This window comes from Erythrolamprus reginae, chromosome 7 (genome assembly GCF_031021105.1).
Source record: "Erythrolamprus reginae isolate rEryReg1 chromosome 7, rEryReg1.hap1, whole genome shotgun sequence".
Taxonomy (NCBI): domain Eukaryota; kingdom Metazoa; phylum Chordata; class Lepidosauria; order Squamata; family Dipsadidae; genus Erythrolamprus; species Erythrolamprus reginae.
The window spans coordinates 86,400,009-86,419,306 of NC_091956.1; the positions used below are offsets into that span (position 1 = coordinate 86,400,009).

Consider the following 19,298-nt stretch of genomic DNA (forward strand, 5'->3'; position numbering starts at 1 on the left):
TTTCTTTGGCCGCCCAGCAGCTGATCTGCTCGGCAGCGCCACAGCAGCGAGGAGCCGAAGATCAGAGTTTCCCCTTTGCGTGGGCGGCGGGGAAACCCCGATCTTCGGCTCCTCGCTGCTGCCGCGCTGCCGAGCAGATCAGCTGCTGGGCGGCCGAAGAAACCTTCCCTGGGTCTTCCCCGCCGCCCACGCAAAGGGGAAACCCCGATCTTCGGCTCCTCGCTGCTGCCCGCTCGCCCGCCCGCCGCCCGCCGCTCGAGAGCAAGAAGGGGAGAGATAGAGAAAGAGAGAGAAGGAAAGAAAGAGATGAGAGAGGGAGGAAGAGAGAGGAAGAAGCAAGATAGAGAAAGAGAGAGAGAAAGAAAGATGAGAAAGGAAGAGAGTGACGTCATCGGGTGGGAAAAATCGTGATATAGCGTTTCGCGAAGATCGAGATCGCGAAGATCGAGGGATCACTGTAATAATAATAATAATAATAATAATAATAATAATAATAATAATAATAATTTATTGGATTTGTATGCCGCCCCTCTCCGTAGACTCGGGGCAGCTAACAACAATCATAAACACAACACATACAATCCAATAATTAAAAACAACTAAAAACCCCTATTATAAAACCAAACATACACACAAACATACCATGCATAACTTGTAATGGCCTAGGGGGATGAGCTATCTCAACTCCCCCATGCCTGGCGGTATAAATGAGTCTTGAGTAGTTTACGAAAGACAGGGAGGGTGGGGGCAGTTCTAATCCGAGTCTTCGGAGAGGGGCGGCATACAAATCTAAGTAATAAATAAATAAATAAATAATCTCCGGGGGGGAGTTGGTTCCAGAGGGCCGGGGCCACCACAGAGAAGGCTCTTCCCCTGGGGCCTGCCAAACGACATTGTTTAGTCGACGGGACCCGGAGAAGGCCAACTCTGTGGGACCTTATCGGTCACTGGGATTTGTGCGGTAGCAGGCGGTTCTGTATATAATTCATTTAAAATACATAATTTACTATTTATATGTAATAATTGGGCTTTATCACAGGTGTCTTGGCTTTTGAAAGTCACCTTTCCCAACTAACTTGCGTTCTGACATCTCAACACCAAAACCTCCAGCAGTACAAGCCGTGTTTCAGTCGAGGGAGGGAAGCTATTAGGTCAGCCCAAGGCCATTTTAATTCTAAACCAGCTGTCACCACAATTTACATTTTGTAATCCTTGCCACTTAGTGTTATTTTACTCTGCAGCTGATTTCAGCAAAATGAAACTCTGCTTGTCACACGAGTGCCTGCTCCTTCCCTCCTCCTGTTTTTCAAGGTTTGGACAGTTCATCGCTTCCACTCTGCCCACATTCGCCGTCTGTGAGAAATTTGTAGTCATGGAGATGAACAATGAAGAGAAGCTGGACACTGGTAAGTAGCTCCAAGCTCCAGGGAAAATGTGAAGGAGACGTTGAGAGGCGTTTTTGCAATAGTATCTGTTCTTTTAAGCTCATACTTTCCATTCGAGGGTCTGCAGGCAGTTCCTCCACTTATGACCATAATTGAGACTGGAGTTACAGTCATAAGATATGCTAGTTGTTAAGCAGGGACCATGTGACTGCGCCTGATATCACAACTCTTTTTACACCAGTCGAAATTTATAAGTAATGCTAAAAGACTACAGTGGTACCTCAAGATACGAACCCCTCGTCTTACGAACAATTCGTGATACGAACCCGGGGTTCAGAAAAAATTTGCCTCTTCTTACGAACTTTTTTCAAGTTACGAACGCCAAACCCGAACTTCCGGGTTCGGCATTGGGAGGCTCCTGGGAAGCCCCCGGGCTGTTTTAAAAGGTGACCGCCGGGCTGGGGGGCTTCCCAGCAACCTCCCGAATCCCGAACTTTTGCCGAACTTCCAGGTTCGGGGTTCGGGGGGGTGCTGGGAAGCCCCCCAGCCCGGCGGTCACCTTTTAAAACAGCCGGGCGGCTTCTCAGGAGCCTCCCAACGCCGAACGCGGAAGTTCGGGTTTGGCGTTTGGCTTCCGGAGGCTCCTGGGAAGCCCCCCGGCTGTTTTAAAAGGTCACAGCCAGGCTGGGGCGCTTGCCAGCAGCCCCGACTCCCTGCCGCTCGCCCATGGCCGGCAGAAGATCGCTCTTGCCCGGCTTCCGCGCGAGGCATCAGGTCAGCATTCTGTGGGGCGGGCGGCGGGGAAGCCGGCGGCTGTGGCAGCTGCTGCAGGAGGCTTTCCCCCTCCTCGTCCGCCGCCCGCCCGCCCAGAATGCTGACCTGATGCCTCGCGGGGAAGCCGGGCAAGAGCGATCTTCTGCCGGCCATGGGCGAGCTACAATAAGCTTCCACGCCCTCGCCCGTGCCTGGCGGGAGCTGAAGAGTGCTTTGCCCAGTGCAAAGTTGACAGCAAGCAGCTCCGCAGTCCCCAAAGGAGGCTTAACCCCGCCCCTCTGTCCCACCCCTCGCCCGTATCCGGCATAACTTCCTCCTGCCTATCCCCGCTCTTCTGCCGGCCACGGGCGAGGGGTGGGACAGAGGGGTGGGGTTAAGCCTCCTTTCGGGACTGCGGAGCTGCTTGCTGTCAACTTTGCACTGGGCAAAGCACTCTTCAGCTCCCGCCAGGCACGGGCGAAAGGCGAGGAAGCCTATTGTAGCAGCTGCCACAGCGGAGACATTTGGGGTTTTGGCTGGGGGGGGGGGAGGGGAAGGCAGGAGGTCCGGCCCTTCATTTGCCCTCCCAGCAAAAGACAAAGCCGCACAGCTCCGCATCGCCGAAGGAGGCTTAACCCCACCCCTCTGTCCCACCCCTCGGCCGTGGCCGGCAGAAGAGCGGGGATAGGCAGGAGGAAGTTATGCCGGATACGGCCGAGGGGTGGGACAGAGTGGTGGGGTTAAGCCTCCTTCGGCGATGCGGAGCTGCGCGGCTTTGCCTTTTGCTGGGAGGGCAAATGAAGGGCCGGACCTCCTGCCTTCCCCTCCCTCCCCAGCCAAAACCCCAAATGTCTCCGCTGTGGCAGCTGCTACAATAGGCTTCCTCGCCTTTCGCCTGTTTCAGCTTTCCATCCATCCACGTCACTTCGCCGCTAAATCGTATGGCAGCAAACAATCTTTGGGGTTTTCGCTGGGGGGAGAAGTAGGACCTTCCTAACTTCCTCCCCCCCCCCCAGCGAAAACCCCAAAGATTGTTTGCTGCCACACGATTTAGCGGCGAAGTGACGTGAAGGGATGGAAAGCTGAAACCGGGCTGTTTCAGCTTTCCATCCATCCACGTCACTTTGCTGCTAAATCGTATGGCAGCAAACAATCTTTGGGGTTTTCGCTGGGGGGAGAAGTAGGACCTTCCTAACTTCCTCCCCCCCCCCCCCAGCGAAAACCCCAAAGATTGTTTGCTGCCACACGATTTAGCGGCGAAGTGACGTGAAGGGATGGAAAGCTGAAACCGGGCTGTTTCAGCTTTCCATCCATCCACGTCACTTTGCTGCTAAATCGTATGGCAGCAAACAATCTTTGGGGTTTTCGCTGGGGGGAGAAGTAGGACCTTCCTAACTTCCTCCTCCCCCCCCAGCGAAAACCCCAAAGATTGTTTGCTGCCACACGATTTAGCGGCGAAGTGACGTGAAGGGATGGAAAGCTGAAACCGGGCTGTTTCAGCTTTCCATCCATCCACGTCACTTTGCTGCTAAATCGTATGGCAGCAAACAATCTTTGGGGTTTTCGCTGGGGGGAGAAGTAGGACCTTCCTAACTTCCTCCCCCCCCCCAGCGAAAACCCCAAAGATTGTTTGCTGCCACACGATTTAGCGGCGAAGTGACGTGAAGGGATGGAAAGCTGAAACCGGGCTGTTTCAGCTTTCCATCCATCCACGTCACTTTGCTGCTAAATCGTATGGCAGCAAACAATCTTTGGGGTTTTCGCTGGGGGGAGAAGTAGGACCTTCCTAACTTCCTCCCCCCCCCAGCGAAAACCCCAAAGATTGTTTGCTGCCACACGATTTAGCGGCGAAGTGACGTGAAGGGATGGAAAGCTGAAACCGGGCTGTTTCAGCTTTCCATCCATCCACGTCACTTTGCTGCTAAATCGTATGGCAGCAAACAATCTTTGGGGTTTTCGCTGGGGGGAGAAGTAGGACCTTCCTAACTTCCTCCCCCCCCCAGCGAAAACCCCAAAGATTGTTTGCTGCCACACGATTTAGCGGCGAAGTGACGTGAAGGGATGGAAAGCTGAAACCGGGCTGTTTCAGCTTTCCATCCATCCACGTCACTTTGCTGCTAAATCGTATGGCAGCAAACAATCTTTGGGGTTTTCGCTGGGGGGAGAGGTAGGACCTTCCTAACTTCCTCCCCCCCCAGCGAAAACCCCAAAGATTGTGCCTTTCTTTGTTGCGCTTCCACCAGCATGGCCTGGCTGGCAGCGGAAGATGTAACCGAGCTCACGGGGCTGGGCTCGGCTCCCCCTCTTACCAGCCCAGCAGGCAGCCGCCATGGAAGGCTCCGTTCCCTGTCGGCCACGGAGACCGGCCCCGTGGGCTCGTTTACATCTTCCGCTGCCAGCCAGGCAGCGCAACGAAGAGAGGCATTCGCTTTCCTCCCGCCGGCCCCTCAATCGGGCCGGTAGGGAACAGAATGGAACCAGCCCAGAAGCAATAGACGCAGGATCGGGCCGGCAGCAGGCGCAGGGCGAGGCAGCAGGTCTGCATCCTGGGCAGGCGGGCGGGCGGCGGGCGAGGAGGCGCGGCCGAGCGGCGACAGCGGCGGTTCTCCTCACTTCGGAGAGCTTCCTGGGCATGAAAACGCGCGAATCCAACAAGAACGAAAGCCAGGAAGCTCTCCCTGGCGGAGACCGCCGGCCCCTCAATCGGGCCGCCGTGACGGGGACCACTGGCCTGCCTAGCGGGCTGGGAGGGAGGTGGAATACGGGAGGAGGAGGAAGAGGAGGAGGAGGGAGGAAGGAGAGAGAGAGAGAGGGAAGCCGCCGGGCTGTTTTTAAAGGTGACAGCCGGGCGGCAGCGTTTTTTTGCGGTTGTTTTTTTTTTGTTGCACGGATTAATTGACTTTACATTGTTTCCTATGGGAAACAATGTTTCGTCTTACGAACCTTTCGTGTTACGAACCTTTCCCTGGAACCAATTAAGTTCGTATCTTGAGGTTCCACTGTATTTACATCTTAACTTGCTTAGGTGGATATTGGTAGATTAGCTTATTTAGAAAAGAAGAGGAGAGCAAAGCAGAGAAGGAAAATAGGATAGGATAGGATAGAGAAAAGAAGAGAGGAGAAGAGGAGAGGATAGAAGAGAAGGAAGATAGGATAATAATAATAATAAAAATAATAAAATAATAATAATAATAGGATAGGGAAAAGAAGAGAGGAGAGGAGAAGAGAAGAGAAATATTTATTGGCCAAGTGTGATTGGACACACAAGGAATTTGTCTTTGGTGCAGATGCTCTCAGTGGACATAAAAGAAAATATACATTTGTCAAGAATCATGAAGTACAACACTTAATGATTGACATAGGATATAAATAAGGAATCAGGAAACAATATTAATATAAATGTTAAGGATACAAGCAACAAGTTACAGTCATACAGTCATAAGTGGGAAATTTTCTGCAGCATAAATAATTTTCCGTGCCATAAATTTTCTGCAACGCGCCTCTATAAATTACAATTCATACATTATAATGTGTGTATAATTCCAGAGTGAATGCATTGGTGAATTTTATCTCCCACCCCCCTTAATCTATAATTCTTTCATCTTGTAATTTTTCGAGCATTTTTAGTTCAAGGAACATTCCCCATGCAATAGAACTGGGGAAGTATTTGCTGGCTAGATTGATTAGGCATTTAAGGTCCACTGATTGTCAGGGTTCCAACCCCGAAACTGACCTGACTGATTGACTGACACTGACACTTGCTCAAAGCAATAATTTGTATTTTAGGGACGGAGGAAGACTTTGGTGGCCTTGTTTCTGCAAATCTTATTCTCCTGAGAAACCGATTGCTGGATATCCTGCTGAAGCTGATGTACACATCTAAAGAAAAAACAAGTGTCAATTTACAGTGAGTACACATTGGAAAAAATAGATGTAACTGTAAGAAAATCCAGGTTGATTCTGCTTTTGTGTCAGCAGACGTCACACAAATCCATGTGAGTGAGATCCTGTGACACTATTGTGCAAATGCTGGGGAATAAAATGCTAGATCTTGTAAACCCCTTTTCCCCTGAAACATTGCCAGTTGTGGGTCCTTGCTGTTCCCTGAGCTTGGTGGCTTCATTGATTCCCCTCCCCTTCTTCCTTCGGCAGCGACTGTCCTCCTTTTCTTCTTCCTCCTCCTCCTCCTCTTCTTCCTCCTCCTCCTCCCACCCAAATTCCGACCTTTTATTTCTTTCCTAATGGTTTGCATGCATTATTTGCTTCTACATTGATTCCTATGGGAAGAATTGCTTCTACTTACAAACTTTTCTACTTGAGAACCTGGTCACGGAACGAATTAAGTTCTTAAGTAGAGGGACCACTGTACTTGATTGGGGTATTGTTTACTTCTTGATTCCTGGTCTAGTGTTGGTTGCTAATGTTATGGATTCTCCTTAGGGCTTGTGAAGAGCTGGTCCGGACGCTTGGCTTCGATTGGCTTGTGCTGTTCATGGAAGACCACCTTCATCCAGCTACAGTGACAGCCGCCATGAGGATCCTGGTAGTTTTGTTGAGCAACCCAACCATCCTCATCAAATTCAAAGAAGGCCTGAGTGGTGGAGGCTGGCTGGAACAGACCGACTCTGTGTTGACTAATAAGATTGGAACCGTGCTTGGTATGAGTCCCCACAATTTGCCATGTTATCAAAACACAGTACAGGGAGTCCTCAATTTGCAGCAGTTCATTTAGTGAACAATTAAAGTTACATCGGCACTGGAAAAGGTGATTTATGCCCCCCATATTCACATGGTCAAAATTTGGACGTATGGAAACTGGCATATTTATGATTGTTGCAGTGTCCCAGGGTCAAGTGACCACCTTTTGCAACATATGAATAGAATAGAATAGAATAGACAAAAACATATGAAGAATGGTTGCAGGAACTGGGTATGTCTAGTTTAAAGAAAAGGAGGACCAGGGGAGACATGATAGCAATGTTCCAATATCTCAGGGGTTGCCACAAAGAAGGAGGAGGCAACCTATTCTCCAAAGCAGCTGAGGGTAGAACAAGAAGCAATGGGTGGAAACTAACCCAGGAGAGAAGCAACTTAGAACAGTAATTTCATGTCAGTGAGAACAATTAATCAGTGGAACAGCTTGCCACCAGAAGTTGTGAATGCTCCAACACTGGAAGTTTTTAAGAAGATGTTGAATGACCATCTGTCTGAAGTAGTGTAGGATTTCCGACCTAAGCAGGGGGTTCGACTAGAAGACCTCCAAGGTCCCTTCCAACTCTGTTGTTGTTGTTGTTCTATAAAAGTTGGTTTTCATCTAAAGAATATAATTTTGTTCAGAAACTAGTTTATAACATGGTCAAATACCGAGCATGTTGTTACAGTCTCCCAGTTTAATGGTAGAAGGCCAAGGGGAAAAACAACGAAGCCAGACTGCTAATCCATTACGTTGACATATTTGAGTAGGAGGAGACATGTGTTCATTTGTATGCAAAGGTTCCCCTTAAAGGCCCTCCCAAATGATCTAATTAAGCTGATGTTATGGAACATCTGCCTGGGAGCAAAGGCCACAGCTGCTCTTGTGATGTAAGAATCAGACCATAAACTGACTATATGTGAAATCCTAAAATGACAAAATCCTCAGTCTTAGCATTGCTTCCTTGTTGATTGTTCTCATAATGTGGGTGTGCCTGGTGAGAAATGTTGTCACACCAGCTGTTAAGAGCATGCTCCGTTGAGTTTTGAAGGTAGACAAAGTTTTTAGCATAAATATGTTTAACCAGAAACAAAAAATGTTAAAGGGAATCAGCGTGGATATTTCTAATACACTGTCAAGCAAAGCAGATTGTTTATATTAATAGCTTTGTTTATTGGGAATTTACAGACATTCCTGATCCAGGTGAGCTAGTGCTTTTCTAAGGGATTATTGCTGCTCTGAAGTTAAGATGAAATTGGCTTGTATTCTTGAAAGTTTCTCAAAATACAATACTATTTGGTTTTTTTAAAGTAGTTTCATTCCTTCGTTCGTTTTTGCATCCAACAATAATTTTAGTTTTGTTTTTTTCTGCCTATACTAACCCATTTGCGATCTTTGAAAACTCCAATTAAGAATATAGATATATAGAAGTGAAAAGGAGTGAGAATGCATGTATTTGGGAGTGAAATGAAGAATTGTTTAATTGTATAATGGTTGTTGTGGTGGGCAATGTTTTGTCACTATTAAATGCCTGGGCAATTCTATTTGTTTCAATGGGCTCACGTAGAAAAAAAGCTCTTAACAGGTTTTACATAGTAAAAGATGAAGCATATCAGTAAATTTCAGCCTTAAAACTGTGGACTTTTTAGGCCAGCGATTCCCACACTTCACAACTTTTAAGACTGCTGGACTTCAACTCCCAGAATTCCTCACTTGAGCCATTTTAGGCCAAGGTTTTGACTCTTTTGAGTATTTTCCCTTACGGGGCCTGGGATTCTTCCTGATCTCAAACGTCCAGTTGAATAAAAGGGACATTGAGAAAAAACGTTTATTTACCATACTGAGTGTGGCATTCAAGTTCATATTATAGGTCAGTGAAAGCTAACCTTCTCCGCATGGGCATACCAGAGCACCAGAATCCAGAATCCACTGTTCACACATGGAGCGCCTGTGCGCTAGCCAACTGCTTTCTTCTGGGTTCCAGCGCATGCATGCACACAGGGCCGGCACCCATGCATGCACTGGAGCCCAAAAGACAGCAGCTAGCTGGTGCCTATGCGCCTGACGGAATCCGGAAGAGCAGCTGGCAATGGTGCGCATGACCACAGAGAGGGCCCGGTGTGCCATCTCTGGCACATAGGCCATAGGTGTGCCACCACAATGACAAATCTAACTTTTCTCCTCTGCTTTCTGTCTAGGTTTCAATGTTGGCAGGAGTGCAGGTGGCCGATCCACTGTCAGGGAAATCAACCGAGACGCCTGTCATTTCCTGGGCTTCCCGGTGCTTCAGTCCTTCCTTCCCAAGCACACAAACGTGCCGGCCTTGTACTTCCTCCTCATGGCCCTTTTCCTACAGCAGCCGGTGGCTGAACTGCCTGAAAACCTGCAGCTCAGCACCCCCCTCCCCCTCACTCGGTGCAGCCAGGGAGGCCAGGTAGGGAACCACGCAGCAAAGTGTCTGTGGGACTCAGCAAGGGGGCTGGTAATTATTATTATTTAATTATTATTTATTAGATTTGTATGCCACCCTTCTCCGTAGACTCGGGGCGGCTCACAACATACAATAAAACAATTCATAACAAATCTAATACATTAAAAAAAACATTTAAAAAAACATTATTAAACCAGACATACACACAGACATACCATACACAAATTGTATAGGCCTGAGGGGTGGGGGGAATGCCTCAATTCCCCCATGTCTGATGGCAGAGGTGAGTTTTAAGGAGTTTACGGAAGGTAAGGAGGGTGGGGAGCTGGTAAAAGCGAGCGTTCAAATAAACTTCACATTAAACTCAATTGAATTGAATTTTATTTGGCCCAGAGGTGATTGGACACACAAGGAATTTGTCTCCAGTACAAAAGCACTTGGTGCCCATGCATAGCAACAGAATAATCTGTTGGCATCGGACCGGAATATCTCCAGGACCGCCTTCTGCCGCATGAATCCCAGCGATCGGTTAGGTCCCACAGAGTTGGGCTTCTCTGAGTCCTGTTGACGAAACAATGTCGTCTGGCGGGATCCAGGGGAACAGCCTTCTCTGTGGTGGCCCCGACTGTCTGGAATCAACTCCCCCTGGAGATTAGGACCGCCCCCACCCTCCTCGCCTTTCACAAACTCCTTAAAACCCACCTCTGCTGCCAGGCATGGAAAAATTGATTCCCCTGAGCCGTTTCCGCTTCACGTATGGTTTTCTCTGGGGTGTATGACTGTTTTTATATTAAGGGTTTTAAATTGCTTTTTAACAAGTCTTCAGAGAGGGGCGGCATACAAATCTAATTGATAGATAGATAGATAGATAGATAGATAGATAGATAGATAGATAGATAGATAGATAGAGACAGACAGACAGACAGACAGACAGACAGACAGACAGACAGACAGACAGACAGATATCATCATCATCATCATCCCAATAAAGGATGGGAGGGGGAATGAAGAAGATAATAACTATAAATAATAACACTCCAGCCACACTCCATGGCTAAATCTACATGGATATTAGACAATAAGAATTAGGTGTTAGAAACCAAAGCTTCTATTCTGGCGCCTTGGAACATGTTTTTACAGTCCGACCACTCATGCGTTGACAGTGGGTGTGTCCCTCAGATCTTCCTGTCAATCAGCTTCAAGTTCTGTTGGGAGAATTGGCGCTAGACTTATGGTTGGGGGTCACCACCACATGAGGAACTGTTTTAAGGGGCCGTGGTATTAGAAAGGTTGAGAACCACTGTTTTAGACAGATGTAGTATGTGTCCTTCCTTGGCCCACTGCTTTTTGTGGGGGTGGGGGTTGGAAGTATCTGTTTTTAAACATTTTTGAATGAATAAGATAAGATGGAGTGATTAATAGAAATGGATAGAGGTTCTGGTGGATGAAGTGAGCATCTCTCACTGGTGGATTTACACCAATAACTCTAGAACCGCAAGTTTCGCGTTGCAATAGTTTACAGATTGCTTTATAAATGAACACAAAATAATGTATTTGTATCCCCCCCCCCCCCCTTTTTCTCCTGAAGTTTGACTTGGATTCCATCTGGACGTTCATATTTGGTGTCCCTGCATCTAGTGGCACTGTGGTGGCTTCCATTCACACTCTTTGCACGGAAGCGGCATTTTTACTGCTGGGAATGTTGAGGAGCATGCTGAACTCAGTAAGTGCAGAGCCTCTCCAAAGGAAGGACCACCAGGAGATGAGATGTTTCACCCGTTCGTTTTATCATTTTGTTAGTAAAACTTTTAAGAAAAGATTGCTTGAAACTCAAAGGTAGAATCTTTGACAAACAAATGTCGAAAACTCATTTTACACTCCAGCAAAATCCTATCCTGCTTGTTGGCAGTCGTTGCTTTCATGATGCCATTAACACAGAGGTCTTCAAACTTGGCAATTTTAAGACTAGCTGGCTGGAGAATTCTGGGAGTTGAAGTCCACAAGCACCGTTCCCTGCCCCTGTAAGGTGCGCACGTGTGTGTGCGCGCGCTCCAAAATACCCCCGCGCGCACCTTTTTCCTCGGTTGCGCACTCCCCATCCCCCTGCCAGCCCGTGGGGGGGGCGGGGGGGGCGGGCGGAGAGGCGCGGGCAGTAGAAGGGAGCCGCGGCCACACCTGCCTCTCCATGGTGCCTCCGGCCCCCTCGCGCTCCTGGCCTCTCGTCCCTGCCCCCCACCCGCCCGGCCTCTCTTTCTCCTCCGCTGCAAGAGAGGGGGGAGGGGCAGGCGTTCTCCGGAGGCTGGCGGGGCGCGCGGGCCGGCACGCGCTCTTCCCATCTTATTTTGAATGTTCCGGGCGGGTGGGCTGGCAGGGAGATTTGGGGAGCGCGCGCCGGCTGCCCCCCGAACACCTGGCCGCCCGCCCGCCGCTCGCTGCCCGCTCCGCCTCTCTTTCTCCTCCACTGCAACACGGCGCCCGGCCACGCTCCGCCTCCCGGGAGCCCAGCTGAAAACAAAACGGCTCCAAAAGTCGGCCGGGCTCCCGGAAGGCGGTGCGCGGCTACTTCCTCTTCGCTGCAGAGCTGCACGGAGGCAAAGACACGGCGCCCGGTCACACTCTGCCTCCCAGGAGCCCGGCCGACTTTTGGAGCCGTTTTGTTTTCGGCTGGACGGAGGCGGCACGCCCACACTTACTTTATTTATTTATTTATTTATTTATTTATTTATTTATTTATTTATTTATTTATTTATACTTATATGCCGCCCAGTGCCAAAGGGACTGCCGCTCAGACACTATACTTTTCCGCTCACCCCGAAAAAAAATTAGAGGGAACACTGTCCACAAGTCTTAAAGTTGCTAAGTTTGAAGACCTCTGTGTTAATGGATGCAGTATTTTAGGCCATGGGATTAGGTGTCGAATCGTGGCAATGTTAAGGCTTGTGGACTTCAATCAGCCTTCTGGAATTGCTGTTCATAGATCTTAAAGTTCCCAAGGTTGGATATCTCTCTTTTAGGCGTAAAAACAAGATAATTTCACATGTTAAAAGCATTGGTCTAGGATAGAGGAGAATAAAGTTCAGTCTGCCTTCAGCCATTCATTGGTTTTATTTCTCCCAACCTGACTCACAAGGAATAATAATAATAATAATAATAATAATAATAATAATAATAATATCATCATCATCCAGCATAGTGATCTTATTTGCTGTATTGTATTGTTGAACAGATTATTATTATTATTATTATTATTATTATTATTATTATTATTGCTGCTCATTGATAGACAGACATATGTAAATACAAGTGACTTCCCTTTCTCTCAAAAAAGCTACAACACTTTAAAAAAGTGATTGTCATATCTTTCTACCTATTTGCTACCCCAAGTGTTTCCTTGACTTCATCTTTGTTTAATATGAAATGTGTCAATACTTTCAAATAATTAATAAGGTGTTATTGCACTGTATTGTCTTATTAATTGTGAACTTTTATAGGATAGTTTTCTTTAGACAGCATACGCATGGCATCACAGTCTCTCAAATTAAATATCCACAGTCTACCAAACGAAAGCACAGAATGTCAATAAAGCCGACACTCGTAAGTGTTTTGCTGGGTATTATTGAAGTCTTGTTGCCAAGTAGATTTGTGCTTTGAGAGAAGTGGAAACAGACGCTCCTTCCTTATGAAACAAATAATGCTCACAAGAAACCAGCTACATTAGTTTGGTGCAGTTGCTGACCCAGAAACCAGGAGACCGAGATCAGGTCCCGCTGTAGGCTTGAAAGACCGGCTGGGGGACTTTGGGCCTCCCCCCCCTCTCTCTCTCCCCCTCCCTTCCTCTCTCTCTCTTTCTCTCTCTTTCTCTCTCTCTCTCCCTCCCTCCCTTCTCTCTCTCTACCCCTCTCTCTTTCTCTCCCTCTCTCTCTCTCCAACACGAACATGCACACCATAGAGGTATATTCTCTACCTTGTATTGTTTAAAAAATAAAAAATAAAGACAGGAAGAAAATCTAAAATTAAAAAAAAAGTTATCCAGCCATGCATACTTAGGGAAACTACAGTGATCCCTCGAGTATCACGAGGGTTACGTTCCAAGACCCCTCGCGATACTCGATTTTTCGCGATATAGTGGTGCGGAAGTAAAAACACCATCTGCGCATGCGCGCCCTTTTTCCATGGCCGCGCATGCGCAGATGGTGGAGTTTGCGTGGGCGGCGGGGAAGACCCAGGGAAGGTTTCTTCGGCCGCCCAGCAGCTGATCTGCTCAGCAGCGCGGCAGCAGCGAGGAGCCGAAGATCGGGGTTTCCCCGCCGCCCACGCAAAGGGGAAACCCCGATCTTCGGCTCCTCGCTGCTGCTGCGCTGCCGAGCAGATCAGCTGCTGGGCGGCCGAAGAAACCTTCCCTGGGTCTTCCCCGCCGCCCACGCAAAGGGGAAACCCCGATCTTTGGCTCCTCGCTGCTGCCCGCCCGCCGCTCGCCCGCCCGCCTGCCGCTCGAGAGCAAGAGGGGGAGAGATAGAGAAAGAGAGAGAAGGAAAGAAAGAGATGAGAGAGGGAGGAAGAGAGTGTGAGAGAGGAAGAAGCAAGATAGAGAAAGAGAGAGAGAAAGAAAGATGAGAAAGGAAGAGAGTGACGTCATCGGGTGGGAAAAATCGCGATATAGCGTTTCGTGAAGATCAAGATCGCGAAGATCGAGGGATCACTGTATATTGTTGGCTTCTGTCCATGAATAAATATAAAATGACCAGATGGCCTTGGTCCAAGCTAATGTTCTTTAGATTGTACACCACAGTTGCTAAAACGTGTGACGTCACAGATTAACCTTCTCTCTCGCTTGCTCCCTCCCTCCCTCTTCCCCCTCCAATACTGTCGTTAATAATACATAGAATTAATTCCTCAATACATTTTACTGTTATGGATGCAGCTCTAATCAGTGCTCTGTGCCTTGGCCAATGCAGTTCTCCTCTAGGCCATGCGCCACATCGTTATTTCGCATGATTTTACCTTTGAGATGAATAAAGTTTCCAACGTTTCCTTTCCCTGCAGCCGTGGCAGTCGGAGGAGGAAGGTTCTTGGCTCCGAGAGTATCCCGTCACCTTGATGCAGTTCTTCCGATACCTGTATCACAATGTTCCAGATTTGGCTTCCATGTGGATGAGCCCAGATTTTCTGTGCGCACTCGCAGCTACCGTGTTCCCTTTCAACATTCGCCCATACTCAGAAATGGTAGGAGACAAAAAAATCCCCTTCCCTTTAACAAAAAACACACCACCACCACCACCAAAACCTCCAATGATTTGGTATCCATGGTCTGGGAATTGATTTTGAGTATTTAAACAGCAAACATCAATAGAATTGAATGGAAAGGTTCTTTAGCAGGGAAATTGCTGCCAGCTGTCTCTACGGGAAGTATCAGCTGATTATTTATGCAATCAATATCTTTATTGATTGATTAGCCCTTGGGCCATATCAAAGTGCAGAGTTCCAGAAACAAATTATTAACTAAAATTTGATGAAAGCAATTTAAAATGGAATTGGATAAAATACCATTTAAAATGAAATTGGAATAAAATACGATTTAAAATGAAATTGGAATAAGATACAATAATTTTATTTATTTATTCATTGATTGATTGATTGAATGATTGTATTTATATGCCGCTCATTCTGAGACGGACTCAGAGTAGCTGACAACAGTTATAAATACAACAATAGTAAAATTAAACAGTCAAAAACCTAACTATTATATCAGCGGTATGATAAAAGCAATAATATTATCAAAAAACCGTGCATATGTTACAATCACTCTGGTTCTAATTCCAGGCCTGCTGGGAAAGCCAGGTCTTAACAGCTTTCTGGAAGACCGGTAGGGTGGAGATAGTGTAGATCTCTGGGGACAGTTGATTCCACAGGGTTGGAGCCGCTACAGAGAAGGCCCTTTCACGAGGTCCCGCCAACCGACATTGTTTGGCGGACAGGACCTGGAGAAAGCCAACTCCGTGGGATCTTACTGGCCGCAGCGATGTATGAGGACAGAGGCGGTCCCATAGATAGTCTGGCCATTTAGGGTTTTAAAGGTAATAACCAACATCTTGAATTTAAGATATAGATAAAATATGTTAAAATTAAACCAAGATGATTCAAATACAACTTGACACCGAGTCTTTGGAGAGGTGTGGCATACAAATCTAATAACATTATTATTATTATTATTATTATTATTATTATTATTATTATTATTATTATTTAATTTTAACACATTTTATCTATATCATGCAAAGATGGATTTCTGATTTTTGAAGCTTGCTTAATGTTATGGATGCCCAAAACCCCCAGTTCAGCACTTAAGTCTTACATGAGGAAAGACATGAAATTTTGGCAAGCCACAGTCAGCGCATTAGAGCATTATGCATGTTTGTGTTTAAGAGGCTAAAGGGAAGAAAACATTATTTTCAACACTGTTCGGGAGCCTTTGGGAGCTTTGCGAAATCTCAGACCTGGATGGATACTGTCAGATTCAAGAGGATTTGCAGCTCTCGGGAAGGAATTAACACTTTAACCTTTGAGAGTGAAGGTTTAAGCCGCATGTCGTCAAGGGTTTTTTTTGTGGGTTTTGACAACAGCCACCGAACATTCTGGGTGGATAATTATACTGCTTTCATTCTGTCTTTTCCAGTATCTCCTTAGCCCGTAATTAGGAATTTAATCTGCTTATTATCATCACCTATAAATTCCATTTAATAGAATATTTTCCTTGAGTAGATTCCTGCTTAGTTTCTTTCTGTCTGCATCATGTTCTCAGGAGGTAGCTGTGTGCATGCATGGTTTTTATGATACCGGATTTTCCCATTTGGCCAAAGCCCAAATTAAAACCACTCTACCGTACTTCATGTATCTGCATGGGAGGTGGAAGGACGGACAGTTGGCCTCCTTAGCACCACCTGCTCTTCTAAACTCAGTGACAGGGGGGGGGGGTTTGGTTTTTTGCTGCATCATATTTGCTTGACCACCGGATGCCTCTGGCTTCCAAGGATTTGTGTATTTGCATTGCATTGCAATCAAGACTACCTTCTAATGCACCTTTAGGAGAAGTTATAATACCGCTAGCCTGGTTATGACCACAACCAGAATTTCCATTGGCTATGCAAAAGCGATTGTGAAGTGAATGGTGCCCATTTCTTTTTCACCTTTTCCAACGGCTGGGAAACCTCATGTCCACCATTCAAGTATTTTTTGCAGGGTTGTTTCTGTTTAACGTCCAAAATTCACCTAGATTGGTCAGGTGCAGGTTTTCAGCCCCAAATTTCTTTTGCCAATCGACTTCATTTATTTCACTGAATTCAGCTCTTGTCATTCCTAAATGTCTGTCTATTACACTACCTACCCAGGTCATAAGTTTGGAAAAATGGTCATAAGTGACTTTCCCCCCAGTGGTGCATCAACTTCAAACAGCCACCAAACAAATGGCTGTAAGGGGAGAATGGCTTGTCCATATTGAGGTGCTAAAAGAAATAACTGCCCTCCCTCTCACTCTATTGTCCAAAATTAACAACGGATGACATTTCTTTTTCAAAACCAGGTTACTGATTTAGATGATGACGCCGGATCGCCAGCCGAAGAGTTCAAGGCCTTTGCCTCGGATACGGGCATGAATCGGAGCCAATCCGAGTATTGCAACGTCGGGTCTAAGACTTTTTTAACCAACCACCCGGCTAAGAAGTTTGTGTTCGACTTCATGCGGGTGCTGATAATTGACAATCTCTGCCTGACACCTGCCAGCAAGCAAACCCCTTTGATAGACCTTCTGCTGGAGGTAAGTTTAGCATTTTGTCATTGTTGGTTAAAGCCAAAAAGAAAAATTGCTTTGGATATTTTCAAGATTCTGTTGTTACCGGGCTTGGCAAAGGGTGGCGCATGTTGGGGGAGTTTTGCCCATGCGGAAGGTCACCCCACCAACTAGCCACAGCTCACAACTACACCTAATTGAAGTCTCCAGTGAAAAAACACTGCCGCAGGCTTTCTTGTAAAAATATATTTTACTTTTCTTCGTAGCAAAATGTTTCTCTAAATAAACTATCATCAAAACTTCTATTACATCCGCCACTGCAACCACCCACTAACCACTAACCACAAACCACTCCCAGGCAAGGGTGTTACTCCTTATATATAGGTTACAGCCAATCAGATGGCAGCACAGCAAACCCACGATTACATACTGATTATGGCTTGCATCAGCCTTTCCTATGGTTACAGACCATTTTCAGAAATAAACCTATTTCTGGCAGCCCAGTGGTGAGAATGCAGTACTGCAGGCTGCTTCTGCTGACTGCTGGCTTCCTCCTGCTGCAGCTCCGTCCCCACCCGGACTCCTTGTGTAACCAACTCCCATCATTCTTACTGGTCAGGAATTCTGAGAGTTGAAAGTGCACAAGTCAGAAAAGGCCATGATTCCCCACTTCTGGTTTAGAATGACCTCCCCCCTCCCTGGAAAAGAATTAAAAAACAGCGTCTGTCAGAGAAATAGAATCCGTCTTATTTTTGCTGCTCAGTAGAATTTCTTTTTCCTGCATGGCAATATGTAAAAGAGACCGATGGGCTTTCCAGTAGTTTATGCTCAGGGCGTTAGTTTAATGTCCGAGGGAAAGAATTCATATTAACACATTAATAAATTATTATTCGCTGTTACACTAAATATATTGAATGGAAAGTTTTGTTTGCGCCAACTGCCGGTCTGTGCAATGTTTAATGCTTCTTAAATTTGCCGCCAGAGTTCGTTGCAACGCTTCATAATAGCCTCCTCTGACGACCTCTTCTCCTCCTGCACTTCTAGGCGTCTCCAGAGAGATCCACAAGGGCCCAACAGAAAGAGTTTCAGACTTATATCTTGGATAGTGTCATGGACCACCTGCTTGCCGCTGATGTTTTATTGGGTAAACATTTGTTTACATGCTTTTATCCCTCATGCACCTTCTTCAAATTCTCCACAGAACGTAACTGATAGGTTGCTGTAAATGCAAAATGTTGTTTCTGCACATCAGTTAAAAATTATAAATTACTCTAGTTGAAGATGATCCGTGAAAAGAAGAGTCACCCTACAAGCTTAAGAGTTCTGATATGCGTAATAATACTATGGAATGTACAATTATATTTCTATGGAGAAATTGTTTTCTGGAATTGATGTTATTTTTATGGAATGCTCTTATGTGGCTCTGTCCCACGGATAGTGGAATTGTGTGTGTGTGTGTTTTGTAGGTATTCATTTTGGGAATGAAATTCTCCTGCTGTTTTCCTTGTGTAGGGGAGGATGCGTCTCTGCCCATCACCAGTGGAGGAAGCTACCAGGTGCTTGTAAATAATGTATTCTACTTCACGCAGCGCGTGGTAGATAAACTTTGGCAAGGGATGTTCAACAAGGAATCGAAGTTGCTTATAGATTTCACACTCCAATTAATTGCACAGGTATGCTCACACACACGATAATTGTGTTCAAATAACAAGTTTCATGGGTGACCTAGACCGGTGATGGTGAACCTGGGGCCTATCTGCTGGCACACAAACCGTTGCCCTAACTCAGTTCCAACGTGCGTGTGTGTGCCAGCCAGCTGGGTTTTGGCTCTGGGAGGGTGATTTTGGCTTCCCGAGAGCCTCCGGGGGGGATGGGGGAGGGCGTTTTTACCCTCCCTCGGCCTTTGGAGCCTGGGGAGCGTGAAACACAAGCCTCTTGAGCCCACCAGAAGTTGGAGAACAGGCCATTTCCGGCCTCCGGGGGGGGGCAGGGGAAGCTGTTTTTGCCCTCCCTGGGCATTGAATTAGGGGTGTGGGCACTCACACATGCGCGCACACTCTTCTGGCCCCCGAGGGGAAAAAGGCTCACCATCAGTGACCTAGACAGACAATAATTCCTGCACTTGTTTTCCTTTAAATATTTCTTCCCATGAAAACATGGAGTAAAGGTGGAAAGGTCCAGGCACTTTGAAGAGAAACCTTTGTGTGTCTCCCTTTCTCCTTCTTCATGGAATTAAAGTTGACAGTGGGCCAT

The 19,298-nt window shown here is 46.8% G+C and overlaps 1 protein-coding gene across 9 annotated transcripts in view; it reads left to right on the forward strand.

Annotated features, from left to right (window-relative positions):
• The window catches only part of WDFY3 (WD repeat and FYVE domain containing 3), a 145,197-nt gene that overhangs the window by 87,635 nt on the left and 38,264 nt on the right, over nt 1–19,298 (forward strand). For all 9 annotated transcript variants that reach the window (XM_070758084.1, XM_070758085.1, XM_070758086.1 and 6 more), the window contains 9 exons: nt 1,312–1,406; nt 5,925–6,045; nt 6,579–6,796; nt 9,030–9,265; nt 10,851–10,985; nt 14,306–14,485; nt 16,839–17,072; nt 18,090–18,189; nt 18,558–18,718. In XM_070758084.1, coding sequence (XP_070614185.1) covers nt 1,312–1,406; nt 5,925–6,045; nt 6,579–6,796; nt 9,030–9,265; nt 10,851–10,985; nt 14,306–14,485; nt 16,839–17,072; nt 18,090–18,189; nt 18,558–18,718 — 1,480 coding nt within the window. The remainder of the gene's footprint in view (nt 1–1,311; nt 1,407–5,924; nt 6,046–6,578; nt 6,797–9,029; nt 9,266–10,850; nt 10,986–14,305; nt 14,486–16,838; nt 17,073–18,089; nt 18,190–18,557; nt 18,719–19,298) is intronic.